At 53.0% G+C, this 18,064-nt stretch overlaps 1 protein-coding gene and 1 pseudogene across 3 annotated transcripts in view; one reads left to right on the forward strand and one right to left on the reverse strand.

The window, feature by feature from the left end:
- Positions 1-18,064, forward strand: part of NOL4L (nucleolar protein 4 like) — a 129,042-nt gene that overhangs the window by 56,543 nt on the left and 54,435 nt on the right. For all 3 annotated transcript variants that reach the window (XR_003427165.1, XM_027078606.1, XM_027078605.1), the window contains exons 3-4: positions 764-875; positions 9,585-9,694. Coding sequence is in view for 2 of the 3 variants with exons in the window: in XM_027078606.1 (XP_026934407.1) it covers positions 764-875; positions 9,585-9,694 (222 nt within the window). In the remaining variant the exon portion in view is untranslated. The remainder of the gene's footprint in view (positions 1-763; positions 876-9,584; positions 9,695-18,064) is intronic.
- LOC113605334 (60S ribosomal protein L23a pseudogene) lies at positions 16,747-17,298 on the reverse strand (annotated as a pseudogene).

Here is an 18,064-nt window from a genome sequence, read left to right on the forward strand (position 1 = left end):
TCCCCACTCCCCCACCCAGTCTCTTTCTTGTGTCGCCTCCCATCTCTTTCAGCTTCCCTCCCACACTGCTTAGTCTTTCTCCCTAGCTAGGGGAGGCCCCCTGGAGCCAGCTATGGGGCGTGACCTGGAGCTTGGTTTCTAGTCTGGCATTGCTCTAAGGAGCTGTGTGATCTTGGGCGGATTGGTTCACCTCTCTGGGCCTCATAAACTCACCTGGAACAAGGGGGTCCCTAAGAGTCTGTCCAATTTGAAAAATCGAACCGCTTGGCATCAGCCTTTCACAGCTCTCTTGATCTGTGAGTAGATCAAGGAATAGCTTGTAGAGCTTCGGGTTCCATTTATAGGCCCGGAGCCGGTCGCTTTGTAAGTGAGGCTCAGTTTCTTCATCTCGAATTGTGGAAGTTGTCTCCTCCTACCCTAGACCAATGTTTATCAAGTCATTTTTCAGTAGTAGCAATGATATGCTGAGAGGACTATTCCCAACTTATGAGAACATAGGTTAAAGACGAGATGATGTTTCATTGTTTTGCTCATTCAATTTTTAAGCTTCTTTAATTGAAAAATTTACAACTGCTGGTATTCTGCAGAAGTACTGACTCATTTCCATGGCTGAGACTCTAAGACATCTGCTCCTTGCTCCTCAAATCCCTGCCCTTCCTGGCAAGGGCAAAGTGCCTGCCACCAAAGCACAGCCCTTGGTGAACCGGTGACCAAGCCACCTCCCCACGGGTCCATGTAACAGCAAACCTCCTCTCTCTCCCAGATCGCCGAGACCTACGCCTTCCTTCCGCGAGAGGCTGTGACCCGGTTCCTGATGAGCTGCACAGAGTGTCAGAAGAGGATGCACTTTAATTCCAACGGCCTGGAGCCCAAAGGTAGGGGAGGAGGTGGGCGTGCTGGAGGCTCAGGGGAGGCTCTGCGGGGAGGGGCTCTCCCCCAGAAGGGCCTGCCCTTTGCTGGCACGGACAGAAAAGTGCATGGCCAGCAGTTGTCACAATTCCCAGAGGCCAGTGTGGGTCCATGGAGCTGCCCAGAGAGCCTCATTTTAGGTTCGTTTTTTTTAAAACTTTTTTTTAAATGTCAAGTTTCACTTAAAAACCAATAGCGCATTCCTACTGCCCTTCAAGACTCTCCTCTCCCACCGAGGTCCCAGACGGAAATGGCCACCTCGCCCCGTTCCCTAAGCTCTGCAGTACTTGCCTCCCAGATCTCACCCCAGGCGGCGTGCACGTGGATCTGGTCTCACTGACCCGACTGTACACTCTCTGAGGACAGGAGCACACCCCCCACTGCGTGCACCCGCCTACCCTATAGCCACCCACCTGCCATTAGCAGGCCTCCCTAAGTATTTGTCCCCTGCCCCCCACCCCCAGTGCACCCCCAGGAGATCTGTGGGGATTCGTTAGAATTGAAAATGCCCAGAGTACTTGTGACCAGCCGAAGGTGGTCCCTTAGACCGACATCCAAGCTCTCCAGCTCTGCCCTGCCCAGTGAGATCCCCGCTTCAGTCTCCCACAGCCTCTACCCGAACATCCCAGAGGCCTCCAGTAAGTCTGGGCCATCTGTTCGCAGGTGGCTTTGGCCTAGCGAGACAGGCCGTTATGTTTAACTCAGCACTGAGACATGATGCCCCGGCGGGTGACTTACCAGGGCTTCTAGGCATCAGGCCCGCAAAGGTTGCTGAGGTCGGTGGGCATTTGCCTGAGGATGGGAACAGACTCGGAATGAAGGGTGAGCCGTTTACTCAGGTGGCGCCCAAGTGGCATCCACCAAATACGTGGAAAAACCAACAACGAGGCCCGACGACAGCAAAGAAATTGGAGCACAGGTGTCGAGTGAGGTCGTCCTCCTGGTTGGTAGTCCCCGATACGACTTCGGACAGCAGCCACCTCACCAGACCCAGAGGCTTTCCTGTCCTTGGGGGCCATTAGGCCATGGCCACTTCACTGAGCTCATTGGATGACCACTAAAGTATGAGGGACAGGAGTTAATCTAGTTAATCCCTCATAAGTGCTGCGTTCCTGGTTTAAGAGCAGGGGCTCCAGGGCCGCACTGGGTGGGTTCGGATCCCAGCTCTGCCGCTCAGCAGCCGTGTGTTCTGAGCAAGTGACTTCACCTCTGTGAGCCTCAGTTTCCTCATCTGTGAAATGGAGTTAACAATGGCACCTATCTGGTGGCGGGGGGGCAGGATTCTGATGAAATATGAGAATTAATCCCTGTACCTGGCACAGGGCTCCCATGCAGGAGGAGTGAGCCATGGCTGTGGCAGTTACTGTGATAACGTGTGGGGCCTGAGTGAGGCCCCTGCCCCACGTGGCCTGGCCCCCGCTGAGCAGCTGCAACCCCTGCACCAAGACAGCACTTGGTACCTGCCAGTGGGCCAGGAGGCTTTCCCTGCTGCATTCCCCGCCCTGCCCGGGTCTGGGTCCCAGGGACGCGGGCCCTGGTGGTGGCTGCGTGGTCCCTGCCCGCCCATCCGCCTGTCCCCTCCAGCGCTGGCCTAATCGTTTCCATAGCAACTGGCAGAGTCAGACACAGAACCTGGGGGAAACAAAGGCAGGCCAAGAGGGGCTGTGTTTCTGGGCTGCTCTGGGGCGTCTGCAGGCTGGTGTGGAGGACATCCTCACGTCGCCGACTCCCCAGTAGAGGCAGCAAGGTCTCCAGGGGGAGGGAGGGGGGACCAAGGGAGGGGGAGAGGCCGAGAGCACACGCCCCAGCTTCCTGGGTTCTGTGCTGGAGCCTCTCTGTCCAGGGGCTTGTGCCAGCGAGACAGAGGGCAGGCAGAGTGAGGCTGCGCCGTGCCCATGCTTGCCTGTCCTCGGGCAGAGTGCCACTTCCCTGTCCCCAGGAGTGGAGCTTCCCGTGCAGGGAGAGGAGGAGATGCTGAGGGAGCAGGAGACTGTGTGGCCTCAGTGTCTCAGAAACTGGGCTTGGGGTCTGGCAGGCCTGGGTGTGCCGCCCCGCTCCCTGCTGTGTGTCCCTCAGCAGGTTCAGGGGCCTCTCTGAACATCAGCTGCTCATAACAGCCCCTGTGATCCTGTGAGGGCTCTGTCCCTGTTCACAGCTAAGGAAAGGAGGCACAGAGAGGTGGTAGGGTGACTTGTCCGAGGTCCCCAGAAGGCAGGAGAACTTACCTTCCCATCAACAAATGGGAGTAATGCTTCCCTCTCTGTTTTTTTTGTCCACGCCACGCAGCTTGCAGGATCTTAGTTCCCCAATCCCCAGGGATTGAACCCAGACTCATGGCAGTGAAAGCCCAAGTCCTAAACACTGGACCACCAGGGAATTCCCCCGTCTCGGTTTTCATGAGGATGCAATTGAATTAAACGAGCCCATTCTGCCAGGCGCCTGGTGCCGTGGCTGCCTAGGGAGCATCAGCCTGTCCCCCACCCTACCACCATGTTGTTGTACCACCCAGGCACAAGGCTGCCAATGTCCAGGTGTCCCACGGGGAGATGCACGGTCAGTCACCCACCCAGGTGAGCACCCTGGGTCCACAACCTGGCCGCTGGGCAAAAGGGAAGGCTTTGGTTTCTGGAGGCTGCCAGTGGAGAGCCTTAGAGGCTGAAAGGCTCCCCTGTCTGCTTGATGGCCAGAGGCACTAGCACCTGGACCACCCTCACCAGCTGGCAGGTTCTCCCTTCTCCTGCCCCAGCTGAGAGCCTGGAGATCCTGTCTCCGCCTGCCATGCTGGCCTCTCTGGATGTGGTCAGCTGCTCCGACCGCTCTTTCATAGGCACCCCTGCTCTGCCAGCCTTCCCTCCTCCCTCGCCCGCCCTCCGGGAAATCAGAGCCTGCCCCAAGGCCCAGAGGCAGGCCCCAGGTTCCTGTCCCAGGAAGGTGGGGCCGGAGGGAGACAGGGAACAGGATGGAGCCTTCTCGAGGGGCTGCTGGGAGGACGCCTCGCTTCCTGGCCTCATGTTATAAAGAAAGAAAGGAAGCAAAGCAGCCTCCCCTGCTCAGTGGTTTGTCCCGGCACGGGGGCGGGGTGGGGGGGGTTGGGGGCTGGACAGCCCTGTGCCCTCCCCCAGCGCCAGAAGCACGAACAAAGGAGGCTGCCGGGGATCAGGAAGTCCGAGGATGGGAGATTCCAGGGCCTGCCGGCTCCACTCTCCTCTTCCACCAGCCCCTGAGTCTGGACTGGAGGAGGCAGAGATGAGAAGTGGGTGTGCCCTGGGCCCAGCTCTGGCTGCAGGGGTGAGGGGCCTCGGGGGCACGTTTCACGTTTCTTTGATGTGATGTAATACCATTTGCATGGCTGCAGACTAGGAGTTAGCAGTGGGCAACGCCAGTCACCTACCGAAGGGTCCCTTCCTCAGCGAGAGCCATCCACTCAGGTGGCAGCGCCTTTGCAGCCGGGCCCAGACTCCTCTGTGGTTTCCAACCCCCTCCCTGCCTGGCCCCTGCAGATCCCCCCTTCCTGTCCTGCCCCATGTGACCCCATCCCGGCTCATTCCTCTGCCCTTGCAGTCTCTCCTGTGCTGGCCTGTCCTCTCTTGGCTCTCATACTCACTCGTTATACGACCTGGGGAGGTTGCGTAGCCTCCCCACGTGTGGCTGCCTCATCTGTAAAGTGGGGTTATTAACACGAGCACCCACCCCACGGAGTCCTTGGGAGCACCACGCGGGAGGGTCTGCGTGGCGCTCTGGCAGGGCTCAGTGGCTGTCATCTGAGTGATTGAATGGAAGTCCTGTTGAGATCCCCCCTCCACAAGGCTGCCTGGAGCTCCTTCACAGCCCTGTGAGCTCTTCCTCCTTGGAGTGCTAATGGACTCGCCATCAGTCCTGCCCTGCTGAGCACAGGCACCGTCCCTACGCCCTTCCCCCCACCGTCCCCACCCTGAACGCACACACATCAGTGCTCCTTGAAGACTTGCTGACCTATTGATTCGCTTCCCTGGGAGAGAGGTCTTTTCATCTGAGCCAGCCCCAGGCCTGGCTTCTCTAGTTCCAAATCTGAGCCCCATGGCAGGCTGGCCGCTCTCGAGGCTCCTCTGTGCCAGGCCTTCATCGTGCACACGTCCTTCAACCCCCAGCTCTGACCCCGAGAGGTCTCACCCTGGCATCCAGCAGCTACAGATGTCTCTGGACGGAGGAGTTCTTCCATCCTGTAGGGGGAAACTCTTGAGAATTGCCACCTTGTGTTCCACCTGGAGGATCCGGGCCACCACCTCAGCTGGAATTTGCGTTGATTGGCAAATGTCACTGGAGCCCAGCTGTGATCAGCTCTCGGCTTGGCCCTGGGAGAACCTCTACATCGCTGGTTATTTTCAAGGCCTGTAAAACTAGGACTAGTGCGTGGGCTGGTTTCAGTTTTTCTTGGCAAAAAGGTGTCGAAACATTTCTTTGTGTGGTTTCTCTGCTTCTCTCACCAACAACCTACTGGGTTATTTCAGCTCCGTGACCCTTCCTAGCTCCTAACTCACCCGTGGTCTCAGGTTACTTGTAGTGGCTCAGGCGTGGCCACTGTATTTGTTGACCACAGCGGGGACCTGGCCTGCCCATCAGAGCCCAGGGAAGCCACTTCTTCCTTGTTCGTGTGTCCACCTTAGCTCATCCCCCATCCCGCCGCCAGCACCGGACTCCATGGCGCCCCCACTGGCCCTGCTCCTTAGCTCTTTCCTAGTAAGCTGTTCATCTTCGTGTGTGGCACTTACCACCCCTGGAACCATTTGGCTTCCCACTGCCGAAAACCCTGCCTGCCTGTCTTCTTGCTGTGGTGTGGCCGAGCTCTGGCCTCCCACAGCCAGCTCCCTGGCATGTTCCCTCACCTGGAACGTGTCCCACCCACCAAGGTCCCGCCTCCCCGACAGAACCCTCACTTCTGGAACTGCAGATGCAAGCATTTCACTGCACACCGATCTCGGATGGATTCGTGTGTGCGCCTGGGATGTCCCTGCTTCCCCAGACGAGGGCGTCCGGCCTCCTCTTCCCGAGCTCTCCTGGCTCACCTCCGGGCCCTGGAAGCAGTTTCTGATCGGTGGACCTGCTGTGGAGGGAACAGGCCAAGGAAGACCCCTTCTCCCACCCCCCAAGAGTGCCTTCCCAGCCATTGTGGGTTTTCTCCTAAACCTAGCTATACCTGGCTTTTTTAAAGTTACCTTTTCGTAAGTAGTCATGGCTTTCAGGCAGGACACGGGTGGCCATCCATAAAGGAACACAGTGTCCGGCCTCCATGGACAACCAAACACAGAGCGTCGCCATGGCAGCCAACGAAGTCTTCATTTGAGTCTCTGACCGGCGACCCTTAGGGTGGGGGTCCCTTCTCATCTACCATGTTGTCCAGCAGCTTTTCAGCAGACAACCACGTCTTTGAGGAAATGAAATGGAAACGGCAGAGTCCTCCATCTGAAGACCCACATTCCAAACCAGGAACCACGGCTCTCTCGAGTGACCTCATCTCAATGTGGCTGCAGTGTCTGCCTCACGTATTGTATCCAACCTCATGGAGCTGCGGAGGCCAGGTCCCAGCACGCCCCTGGGTTGAAAGAGGTCACGTCTGGGTTGATGGTGGGGCAGCAAGAAGAAGAGGACCCAAGGTCACAAAAGTGCATTTTAGTTTCCCCACAGCACTGGGCATCTGTGTCAGAGGGGCCAGTGTGCACTGGTGTTAGAGAATCCCTCTGCCACAGACCAAGAGGAAATCCCTTAAGAAAAAGAAAGGTTTGGCCCATTCCAAGCCAGTTTCTGAGACATTCTATTAGTGACATTTACCTCCTCCTGGACAAACAGAAATTCTGCGTAAGACAATATAGCTTTAAAAAGCAAAACAAGGAATTCCCTGGTGGTCCAGTGGTTAGGACTCACCGCTTTCACTGAGGGGGACTGGGTTTGATCCCTGGTCAGGGAGCTAAAATCCCACAAGTCGCATGGCACAGCCCAAAGGCAAAAAAAAAAAAAAAGCAAAACAAAGCTCTGCATTTTTATGAAACTCGATAAGAAGTGTTATTCAAGCTGTACAGTCACCAGAAGGACACCATCCCAAGACGCATGGACCCTGTTTTCTGCAGGGCTGTTCCTATCTGCGCCAAGTAGGAACTGCCTGGTGCCCTTTGGGTAGTTTCTCCCCCTAGTTTGCAGGGGCCTTTTTTCTTACCTTTTTTTTTTTTTTTTATGTACATCCTTCCTTTTTGTTGTTTTTTTTTTTTTTTAGTACACCTTTATTGGTTTTTTTAAATACATCTTTATTGGGGTTTTTTTTTTTTTGCCTTTTTTCTTTTTTGTGACAAAATATTTACAACACAAGACGTGCCATTTTAATAATTTTTAAGTGTACAACTCAATGTTAGTTACAGTCACACCACTGGGCAATCATCACCACTGTCTGTTTCCAAAACATTTTCATCACGCCAAACAGAAACTGTGGACCCGTGAAGCAGTAACTTCCCATTCTCAGACACCCGTCCCCGGTAACTTCTCTTCTACTTTCTTTCTTTTTTTAAAATTTATTTATTTATTTATTTTTGGCTGCGTTGTGTCTTCATTGCTGCGAACTGGCTTTCTCTAGTTGTGGCAAGCGGGGACTACACTTCGTTGCGGTGCACGGGCTTCTCATTGCGGTGGCTTCCCTTGTTGTGGAGCACAGGCTCTAGGCACGCGGGCTCAGTAGTTGTGGCTCGCGGGCCCTAGAGCACAGGCTCAGAAGTTGTGGCGCAGGCTTAGTTGCTCTGCGGCATGTGGGATCTTCCTGGACCGGGGATCAAACCCGTGTCCCCTGCATTGGCAGGCGGATTCTCAACCACTGCGCCACCAGGGAAGCCCTCTTCTACTTTCTGTCTCTGTGAATGTGCCTGTTCTAGATGTTCCATCCACGTGGAATCACAAAGTATTTGTCCTGTGGCGTCTGGCTTCTCTCCCTCAGCAGAGCGTTTTCAAGGTCGCAGGGGCCTGTCTGGCCTGGGCTCTGGCTCTGGAGCGGCAGATTCTGCAAATCCCTGCCTCTCTCCACCTCAGCCCTGTCACCCGCTCCCGTCCAGCGCATCTCCTGGGCGCGGTGCTTGTGGTGACGTGCAGGCTTTGGCCCGTCTGGAAGTCGTTCCCACTTCTCGCACCACTCAAACCCCAGCCCATGAACAGAACTAGGCACCAGGGGGGACATGGGTCAAAGGCCTGGCACCCTTGGAGACGGGGGGAAGAGGCAACCAGAGAACAGGTAACCAAGACTATTCCCTGGACGGAGGGTGAAGCCAGGTCAAGCGACTAAGTGACGAAATGAGGCCCCGCTTCGTGTGACGGGTCCCAGCGGGTGACTCCAGGGTTTCGAGCTTGGTCACAGCAGGAGACATCTGAAGGGGAAGCTGGACTGGAGAGAGAGGTGATGGGCTCCTTTCGAATCATGCTTCTCGTCTTCTTGACTTATTCCTGTGCCACTGCAGTCTCTCCTAAATGGTACCCACCGTGGCACCCAAGATGCAGAACACAACGGCTGGGCAGTGTCCACTGCAGGAGCCTTTGCAGAAGGCAGCATGGCCAGACATTTCAAGAGTTTCCGAGTATTCCTACCCTTTGACCCACAAATTCCACGTCTTGGAGTCTGGTCTAAAAAGGAAACGATCATAAATACAGACCAGTATTCCTGCACAAGGATGTCCCCTGCAGTGTTTATAGTAACCCCCAATAGCAAACAACCTAAGTAATCAATCATAAGGGAATGACTTAAGGAAAATAGGATAAAATAGTACAGGGCTATAAAAATTATATTTGCAAAGCAAAACGAGATTTTTGATGGTGGGGGAAATGCCTATGAGAAAATGTTAAGCAAAAAAAAGTTTTTTTAAGCAGACTGTAATTCTCTGTATGCATTGTGATATCAAGTATATAAAAAAGAGAAATCACAGGGAAAAAATAAACAAGCATATGCCAAGCTTCTTGGTGCAATTATGGTTTTTAAAATTTTTCTTTACATGTTTCCACACTTTGCAAATGCTCTACAAAAGGGATATGCGTTACTTTGATGTTCAGGACAAGAAAGCAATAAATGGGAGGAACAATGCTCCTCTCTGTGTGATGAAAGAGGAACTAGAATTTGGGCATACTGGAGGCCTGGCCCAGACCTGCAAGTGATGTGGTCCCTGACGGTGCTTTGGGGGGGATACCGTGGGGGTTGGGGGACGGGGTGGGACAGTGTGGCATGTGAGCTGGCTTAGGCCAGCATTGGAAACTTAAATGACCTCAGGGGCCTGGCAGGCATCATCGTTGAGTGAAAGTGTGCAGCACAATAGGGAGGGGTGGGGACTGTGGCAAAATGGAGCCCTCACACTCTGTCTAAAAGGAGCGGCTGCTGCTCAGCTGCAGTGGGTGTCTGCCACGTGAGAGTGCGGGCCCTGTGCGGCCAGACCTTCCATTTCTCAAAGGAGTCAGAAATCCCTGGTTTTCAAAGGTGAACTCTCTCACTAAACACTGGCACTTAAGCGTCATGCAGTCCACATCCACGGGCCAGGCACGGCGGGTGAGCCCCCAGTCAGCGATCTCCGGCCTCCCCTCCCTCCTCCTCAGTCCCTGTGTTGGGTCCCCCACGTGGGTGCCAGGCTGCTGGTGGCCCACAGCACAGGCTGAAAGGGGCTTCCTTTTCTTCTTTCCGCCAGAAAACGAGCCTCCCTCTCCTCTGGTCTCCGGGATTATCGATTACAACATGCCCCTCACCTCTACGTACCTGAAGCAGATGAAGTTGCGCGTGATGAATTCCCAGGAGCAGGTAAGGCGTCCGCCCCCCTCACCCACCATGGAGGCGCCCTGACTTGCCTGGATATGGTCGATCCTTTCCGAGACCTGTGTAAACACACTGGAAATCAAAGAGGCCCTTATCTGGTTATCTGGGCCATGCAGTCCAGGCTGAGAGGGGAGGGAGGGAATGTGTTCCTAGTTAGAGGGTCTGCCGGGTCTTCAGTGAAACTTTCCTTCAGGGCAGGGGCGAGGAAGGGGGTGGGTAAGAGCTGCCCACCTTGGCCCTTGGGTTGTTCTCTCTCTGCTCTGCCCTTTGTCTGCTACATCACTCGGCTCCTTTACCCCGAGAGGGGGGCCCTTGCTGCCTGCCTGTGGCTCCTGTCACCCTTGGGGCCCAGACAGGCCAAGAAGATGGGCCTTGGAGGGTGGCCTGGGTGACATAAGGCCCTGGGCTCCCCCTCCCCGGCTGTCTAAGACTCCCCAGCTGTGGATTGCCCAGGGCTGTCAGGCACCAGGGAAACAGGTTATGAAAAGAAAACCCCTCCTGCCTGCCTCTCTACACAGCCCACCTTCTAGCCCCTTGCAAGGCAAGTAGCCTGACTGTCTTTCAGAGAAGGACTAGGTGAGTGCCACCCCCTCCCTCCGCCGCTGCCCAGAAAACTAGAGTAATGATGTCTTAACCTCTCGCTTCAAGTTTTTTCATCTGTTGTGACACATGAACCTACTGTATCTTTGAGGCCTGCCAAGGGGAATGGGTTCTTTCTCCTCCGTTGAAAGTCTGACTTCAGCCCTGGGTGCATTCCGTCCTGGGTATGGCTGGTCTCCTTGACAACCTGAGCCTGTGTCCGCCCAGGGGGTGATGGCTCTGCAGTCAGCTCTGAGGTGATGTTACGGGACGCGCTCAGGTGGCATCTGGGGCTGTGGCACCCAGTTTGAGGATCTGAGCTGGTTGGCTTGAGTTCTGCACTCCCCTGAGGAGGAGGCATGGTGTGCCCTCCCATCCTTACAGCCTCCAAAGGTCAAATGAAGTAAGCTTGGCTCTGGGTAGTAGAGCCGTCTGTGTCTCTTGCGTCTTTTCATCTGAGATGGTCTATTCTATGATGGTTGCATCCCTAAGAAACTTCATGTACTCACAAACAATGTCAGTGGGGAAAATGGTGTTGGATTTTCAACTCACAGTGGTAACATTGTTTTTGTGCAGGAATGCCAGTTATAAGGGTGTTGTTTTGTTAATCGTTAAAAAATCTAAACACCACCGCGCAGGGTGAAGAGCAGAGGCACTCGAACAGCCAAACAGCCGGAGTACAGCCCCACGGCTCTTTCTTTTCTACAAAATGGCGCTCCATCCAGCTCACCACCAGAACCAGCAGTGGTCAGTGTAGCCCACTCTGTGATCCCTCATTAATGGATTCTGTTATGTTTCATTTGGTATACAAATTCCTACTGTCTGTGGGGCATTAAGACTGTAGGTTAGGTACATTAGCAAGGATTCAGTCACTCAACAAATATTTATGAAGCCCCACTCCGTGAGCCAGGCTCTGGGGATGAGCAAAGACAGTACCATTCCTAGCTCTCCTTATGATCTAGGGGGAGACAGACACTAATGAAAACATTACGCACAAATGGTAATAAGCCACCACGGTACAGCTGTGACGAGTGCCAGGCAGGAGACTCATGGTGCCATGAGTACTTAGATGGACACGGTGCGGGGACTGAGGCAGGGGTCAGGAAGGTTTGCCTCAGAAGGGGGTGCTTGAGCTGAGATCAAGATCTGAAGGGAGGAGAGCTCCAGGCTGAGGAAACAGCTTGTGCAAAGGCCCTGTGGCTCGAGGGAGGACAGCACCAGTGAGAATTTGTGAGGCTGGTGTGGCTGGTGAGGAGAGTGTGAGGAGTTCTGTAGCTAAAGAAAAGTGGGAGAAGCACAGTGTTGGGCATATAAGCACTTGCTGCGCATCTGTGAATGAACGGAAATTCATGTAACAAGATGGATAAGTTGCCCTGGTGAGGTTCAGGCTACTGCCAAAGGGAGGGAGAACTGTGGGATGTGTTTGTCCCCAGGATGCTGCGGCTGGGGCTGAGGCTGAGATTGGGGTGGCCTCCGTGGACAGTGGAGTTGACTGTGCCTTCCTTGCCTCCATTTCTGGTTTCCCAGATGGGGATCATCTGCACATGTCCCGTGGTCGGGGATAAAGGCTCAGACCCTCCTTGCACACACCTGGCAGGAGAAGCGGCACCCCACCTCGTGCCTGGGGCCCTTCAGCTGTCAGTCCCCCACACTGCACGCGCTGCAGTGAGCGCTCAAGGCCTCAGCCTCTCAGCCAGCACCGTTAGCCCGGTTCCATAGCCAGGCGCGTGGCAAACAAGAAGTCGCGTTGCTCACTAGTTTACTTATCTGCAGCAGCAAGGAAGGGTCAAGGGCCCAGATGTCTTTGATTCTTCAGCTTGGGTTGGAACTGAAAATACATATACTTGAATTGGTAGCTTCTTTCCTGTAGTGCAGTCAGAGCAGGACTGGGTGAATGGCTCCCTATCCCAACGCAGCCACAGGGCTACCTCTGCTGCCGTCAAACCCCACGTCCCAAGACAAGGCTCTGAAAGTAGTTTCATTCCCTGCAGCATCCCTGCGACCCCGAAAGGCCTGCCAACAGAAGACACCTGTAGTGTCTACAAATCACTCATGCAGGCTACGCGGAAGACAAACCCAAATCTAAAGTAATGGGATAAATGATATTTTATTAATGCCGAGCAAAGCTCTACATCTAAAAACTCTGGGTGAGAAAAATCTAAGAATTCATTTTTTTCCAGCATTAGATATCCAGGAGACACTATACTAGTGAGGCAAGTAGAACATGTTCCCCTCACTTGGCTTCGAGCAGGCAACGAACAGGCGGTGGAGTGTGCTTGTGAACTGGACAGAACCACGTTACCTTCTGTCCAGTTGTGTTGGGTTAATGTGCCGAGAAATGGGTCTTTCTCCACAGAGGACATTAGTTAATATGAAAATCTAATAATAATGTTCACATGAACAAAAAAGATTCTTGACATCTGATCCAGTGCAGCAAATATTTATGGTGTCCTCAACATGCAAGACATTTAGGGGTCAGACTCCACCCTCCAGGAGCTCCACCCTAAGACACAAGACCCCCCAGGAGCTGTCATTGCGGTGGCCACCTGGAGCTGAAAATAGGCGAGGGTAGCCTGATAAAATTTTTTTTCCCCCTTACTTGGGAAAATAGTCATAAAGATATAAAACTGAAATCGCATTTAGTTGTACTGATGGTTAATACATTTTCTCATAGGGGGAGGGTGTGAAGATTTCATGAGATGTGGACTGTCTCAGAGAATGTTCCAAAGCATTCTCTGATAAGATGGGGTCCTAGGGAGGGGTGCAGGCCGAGCTCATAGGGCCAGAGGCGGCCAGCAAGTGCACCCCCAGCCACTGATGTTTCAAATCCCCTCTCAGGGCCGTGTGCAAGGTGCACTAAGAGGAATGTGAGGGTCTCGTCTTCACGCAGCCGCTGATTTATTTTCTGTCTCATTTTATTTTCTTTCATACTTTTAGTTACACAAATACACATGGCCTCAGTTGCCAAAACGCAAAAGCATGGTGACAAACGTCACCATCATCTCACCACACAGATCACTGTGGATATTTCGGTGTCCACCCCTCCAGACTATTGAATAGAAAAGGGAATTACCCCATCTGCACCATTTTACAACCCGCTTTGCTTTTCTGATGCTGATTTTCCATCCTATTCAGTCTCCTTACCCTCTGGGCCCTGTTGTTCCCACCTACCAGATAAGCTGATTGTATAATTTCCTGTCATTCACTCCTTTCTCACCCATACCTACCCATCCACCCATCCACCCGTCCACCCGTCCATCCATCCATCCATCCATCCATCCTGCACTTGAACTGGCATGGTTCCAGGCGCTGAGGAGACTAGTGAACAGCGTCTCTGCCCTGCTGGCTCTCAGAGTTCAGTGAGAGAAAGGAAAACCGAAATTAACACTGTGCGGTCTGTAGGAAGAGCTTAGAGGAGGAACAGAGGAGGGACGGGCAGTGAGCAGGGTGGATGCTGTTTCAGCACTTTACACACCTCACCCCTCGCCCTCACAGCTCAGCAGGGTCACGTTGTCATCCTCGCCTTACAGGTTCGTAGCTGAGGCTCAGAAAGGTTCCGTACTTGCTCAAGGTCACACAGCCACTAACGTGAGCTGAAACTCAGACCTCTTGCGTCCAAACCTGTGCGCTTGCCGCGGCCGCAAGCCCTGCTGCTCCCTGTACTTCCTGGATGAGGGTGTGCTCTTCAGAATCGGAGGCGGTGTGCCACCTGGGTACTGAATGCCAGATCGCCGGCACGGCTAGTGGAGAGAAAATGTCCTTGGCAGAGACGCTGGCAGTGCAGAGAGCTTTCTTTGGCTTGGGAACTGGGAGCCGCCTTAAGCATATAACGCTTAAGGAAATACGGGAGGAGGGATTTGGTAAGGGGCTGGGGTGGGGGAGAGGTCGCCCCCTACCTCGTGAACGCTCAGTTACCTGCAGGGGTGCGTGGATAAGTTGATAGCCACGTTACGGGCGATGTGATCCTGATCTTTCCTGAGATCGCAGTGTTTGAACCAAGACCCTGTTGTTGTAGAAATCAGATCCAGATCCGAAGGAGGAAGACAAATCATCTGTGTTCCTTCCCTGACACATACTTGCATTTTATAGTAGCGGAGGCTGAGACCCAGGGCGGCTCAGCAACTTTCCCAGGGCAGCCCCTGGCTCAGGCTTTTCCGGTGCCCACCGCCCCTCCACCAGCCCCTTGCTCTTTCCGGAGCGGGAGGGCTGTCGGCACCTTCCTTCGCCTCCCACCTCCAGTGTCTCCAGTTCTTGGAGCAGCACTAATGTCCCGCTAATGGTTTTAATGGTTCTCCCGGCAGCGTGTGAAGTGGTGCGCTGCCCCATTGTTTAAACCCACGTGACTGAGGCTCTCGATTCCTTAACGTCTGCCTCCCTCTCCTCGGCAGCTCTCGCCCGGCCCTGAGTTTTCCCTGGATCCTGGAGGTTGGGGGAGGAGGGCAGGCTTCCCCCCTCCCCCACACACAAGTGGGGCCTGCAGGGTGGGGGTGGGGGGGTCTCCAGCCCAGCGGGAAGCAGCACTGTTCTCAGCCAGGACTCCAGCCCGCCCACCAGAGACCCTGGAGTCCGGCTGACGGTACCAGTTCCGGCGCCTACCGGCTGTGTGACTCCGGGCAAACGATTTCACCCCTCCGTGCTCCTTTTTCCTCACATTACTTGAGAATAATAACAATACAGCCACGTCACTGAGTTATTCCAAGAGTTGAATGACACAAAGCAGCCGTAGTGCTTAGCACCGTGCCGGACACCTCAGAAGCACAGAGGAAATCTCAGTGACCTCTGCTATTGTTGGTGGTAATGTTATTATGCAGCCTCGGTTTAACAGACGCAGTGAACGACCTTGTCCGAGAGAGCAGCGCCGCAAAGATGAGTAAGACAGCGTAGCTGGTCTCAAGGAGCTCTTCTTAGTAGAGGGGACAAGACAGCAGCCAGGGAACTGTGATCCAAGACAAGAAAACAGAAACAAGAGGGGACGAGGAGCCTGCCAGGCGGTTCAGGGGACACTCGCTTATTTTAATATGAGATCTGGACCAGCAAAGAGGGCCCAGGTGAGGGAAGCTGAGGGGTAACAGCTCTAGGAGAACCTGGGCTGGGGAAGAACAGAGCCAGTTTGGGGAAAGGAGGAGAAGGAAGAAGAGGCGGTGGAGGGGACTCAGAGCATGCACCTCTTGCAAGCAAGGCCACGAGAGAGCCCTTTCCTCAGTCAGCACTCGGGAGCCAGGCAAGGATTTGGGGCAGGAAATGAGCACATTCCAAGTGTGAAACTTTCTCAGGCTTGCATCTTCCTTAGAGGAGAAGGAAACAAGTCCACTCTGAAAAGCTCTCCACATTCACTTCTTTCTTTTTCTTTTTTTTTGCGGTACGCGGGCCTCTCACTGCTGTGGCCTCTCCCGCTGCGGAGCACAGGCTCCGGACGCGCAGGCTCAGCGGCCATGGCTCACGGGCCCAGCCGCTCCGCGGCACGTGGGATCCTCCCGAACCGGGGCACGAACCCGCGTCGCCTGCATCGGTAGGCAGACTCTCAACCACTGCGCCACCAGGGAAGCCCCACTTTTTTCTTAGTTGTGGTAAAATATATGTAAAATTTTCCATTTTAATCATTTTTAAGTGTACAGTTCTGTGGCATTAAGTACCTTCACAGTGTTGTGCAATCATTACCACTATTTCCAAAAGTTTTTCATCACCCCAAACCGAAACTTTGTAACCATTAAGCAATAATTCCCCGTTCCCCCCACCTCCAGCCCCTGGTAACCACTGTTTTACTTTCTGTCTCTATAAATTGGACCATCTAGCTACCTCATATAAGTGGAATCACATATTTGTCCTTCTGTGTCTGGCTTATTTCACTCAGCATGTTTCCAGGGTTCATCCACGTTGTAGCATGTGTCAAAACTGCATTCCTTTTTATGGCTGGATAATATTCCATTGTACGGATAGACCGCATTGTTTTTATCCATTCGTCCGTTGATGGACATTTGGGTTGTTTCCACTTTTTGGCTAGCCACATTCACTTTTTAATATTTTAGACCAGGTTATGGGATAGGGAGGGATTAAAACAGGGATCTGCTCCTTCTCTCTCTGAGTCCTTACCCCTCTTTGTGGCTTGCTTTTCACATGGACATTCTCAACCTCCTTCCTGCTCAAAAGGGCCCCCCAAAATGGGCAGACCTAAAGAGGAAGCACAGTTGATGGGTTACAGGGAGAGCCTGTCACTTACTTAAACAGTGCCTGACTCACAGGACTTTTACCTGTGGAGAACCTGTGAGTACTGACTCTGACACCCAGGTTTAAGAGCTTGATAGCAATGGTAATCTCCTCCTTCCCCTTCCTCAGGCTGCCCTGAAGCCCAGGCAAGGTGTGAGCTCAGGGGAGAAATAGCAGAATGGAAACTTTGCCATGTCCAAGGATTTAATGGTCTCTTAAGGAAGCAGCAGTTCTGATGTGTGTGTGTGTGTGTGTTTTTTAATAGTGAAAACTTTTATATTTAGAATTAGCCAGCTGGACTCAGTTTAGATGATCCCAATTTTGTTGGCAACATCCAAAGCATCATAGTCGGGGCCAGCTGAACACAGGGCTTCTTCTCTCCATCAGGCCTGATCAGGGTGTTGACCTTGGCCACACCAGTGTCATAGAGCTTCTTCACAGCCTGTTTAATGTGGTACTTATTGGCCTTGACATCCACAATGAACACAAGTGTGTTGTTATCCTCTATCTTCTTCATGGCTATCTTGGTGGTGAGGGGAAACTTGATGATGGCATAGTGGTCAAGCTTGTTTCTCCTAGGGGTGCTCTTCTGAGGCTATTTGGGCTGCCTCCTGAGCTGAAGTATTTTGGGCCATCAGAAGGTGGGTGACGTCCAGATTTTCTTTTTTCTGTGGCTATGGGTGACTTTCAACACTGCTTTCTTGGCCTTCAAAGCCTTTCCCTTGGCTCCGGCTTTGGGAGGGGCAGGGGCTTCCTTCTTTGCCTTCGGTGCCATCATCGTGAAAAGGCCAATGTGTTCTTGAAAATTAAACAGTAATATTCATGGAATAGAAACAGAATGTAGAACTTCTAAATGACTAGAGAACAATAAAAGAACCAAAGAAAACTTGATCAGTCCAGCAAGAGTAATTAAAAGAGGGAATAAAAGAAGTAACCAAAAAGAGATATAATAAATGGGAAAGATAGGTAAACTAACAGGAACAAGATGAAACACTAGTAAATCACAATAAACATAAATGGGTTAAATTCTACTACAAAGAGTGAAAAAGGCTCAGATGAGGTTTTTTGGGTTTTTTTTTTAAACTTTTTTTTTTTTTTTTTTTTTTTTTGCGGTATGCGGGCCTTTCACTGTTGTGGCCTCTCCAGTTGCAGAGCACAGTCATCCAGACACGCAGGCTCAGCAGCCATGGCTCACGGGCCCAGCCACTCCGCGGCATGTGGGATCTTCCCGGACCAGGGCTCGAACCCGCGTCCCCTGCGTTGGCAGGCGGACTCCCAACCACTGCGCCACCAGGGAAGCCCCAGATGAGGTTTTTTAATGATAAAATCCATTTGGTATTTATAAAAGACTTTTCAGATGACACAAAAAGGAAGATTAAAACATAAGAAAGAGAGGGCAGCACTATTAGTGTCAAACAAGTTCAAGGCAAACATGTTCAAGGCAAAAAAAGCATTAAATAGGGCAAAGTGAGATATTTTGTTGATCAAAAGCACAGTTTCCCAGTAAGATTTCAGAGCCTCTTGACTTTGGAGGTCTACCCTTGGGGAGGTTGAGGGCTCTTGACCTCAGCA

This window comes from Aethalodelphis obliquidens, unplaced genomic scaffold (genome assembly GCF_003676395.1).
Source record: "Aethalodelphis obliquidens isolate GAN/ISIS:26980383/991018 unplaced genomic scaffold, ASM367639v1 scaffold42, whole genome shotgun sequence".
Taxonomy (NCBI): Eukaryota; Metazoa; Chordata; class Mammalia; order Artiodactyla; family Delphinidae; genus Aethalodelphis; species Aethalodelphis obliquidens.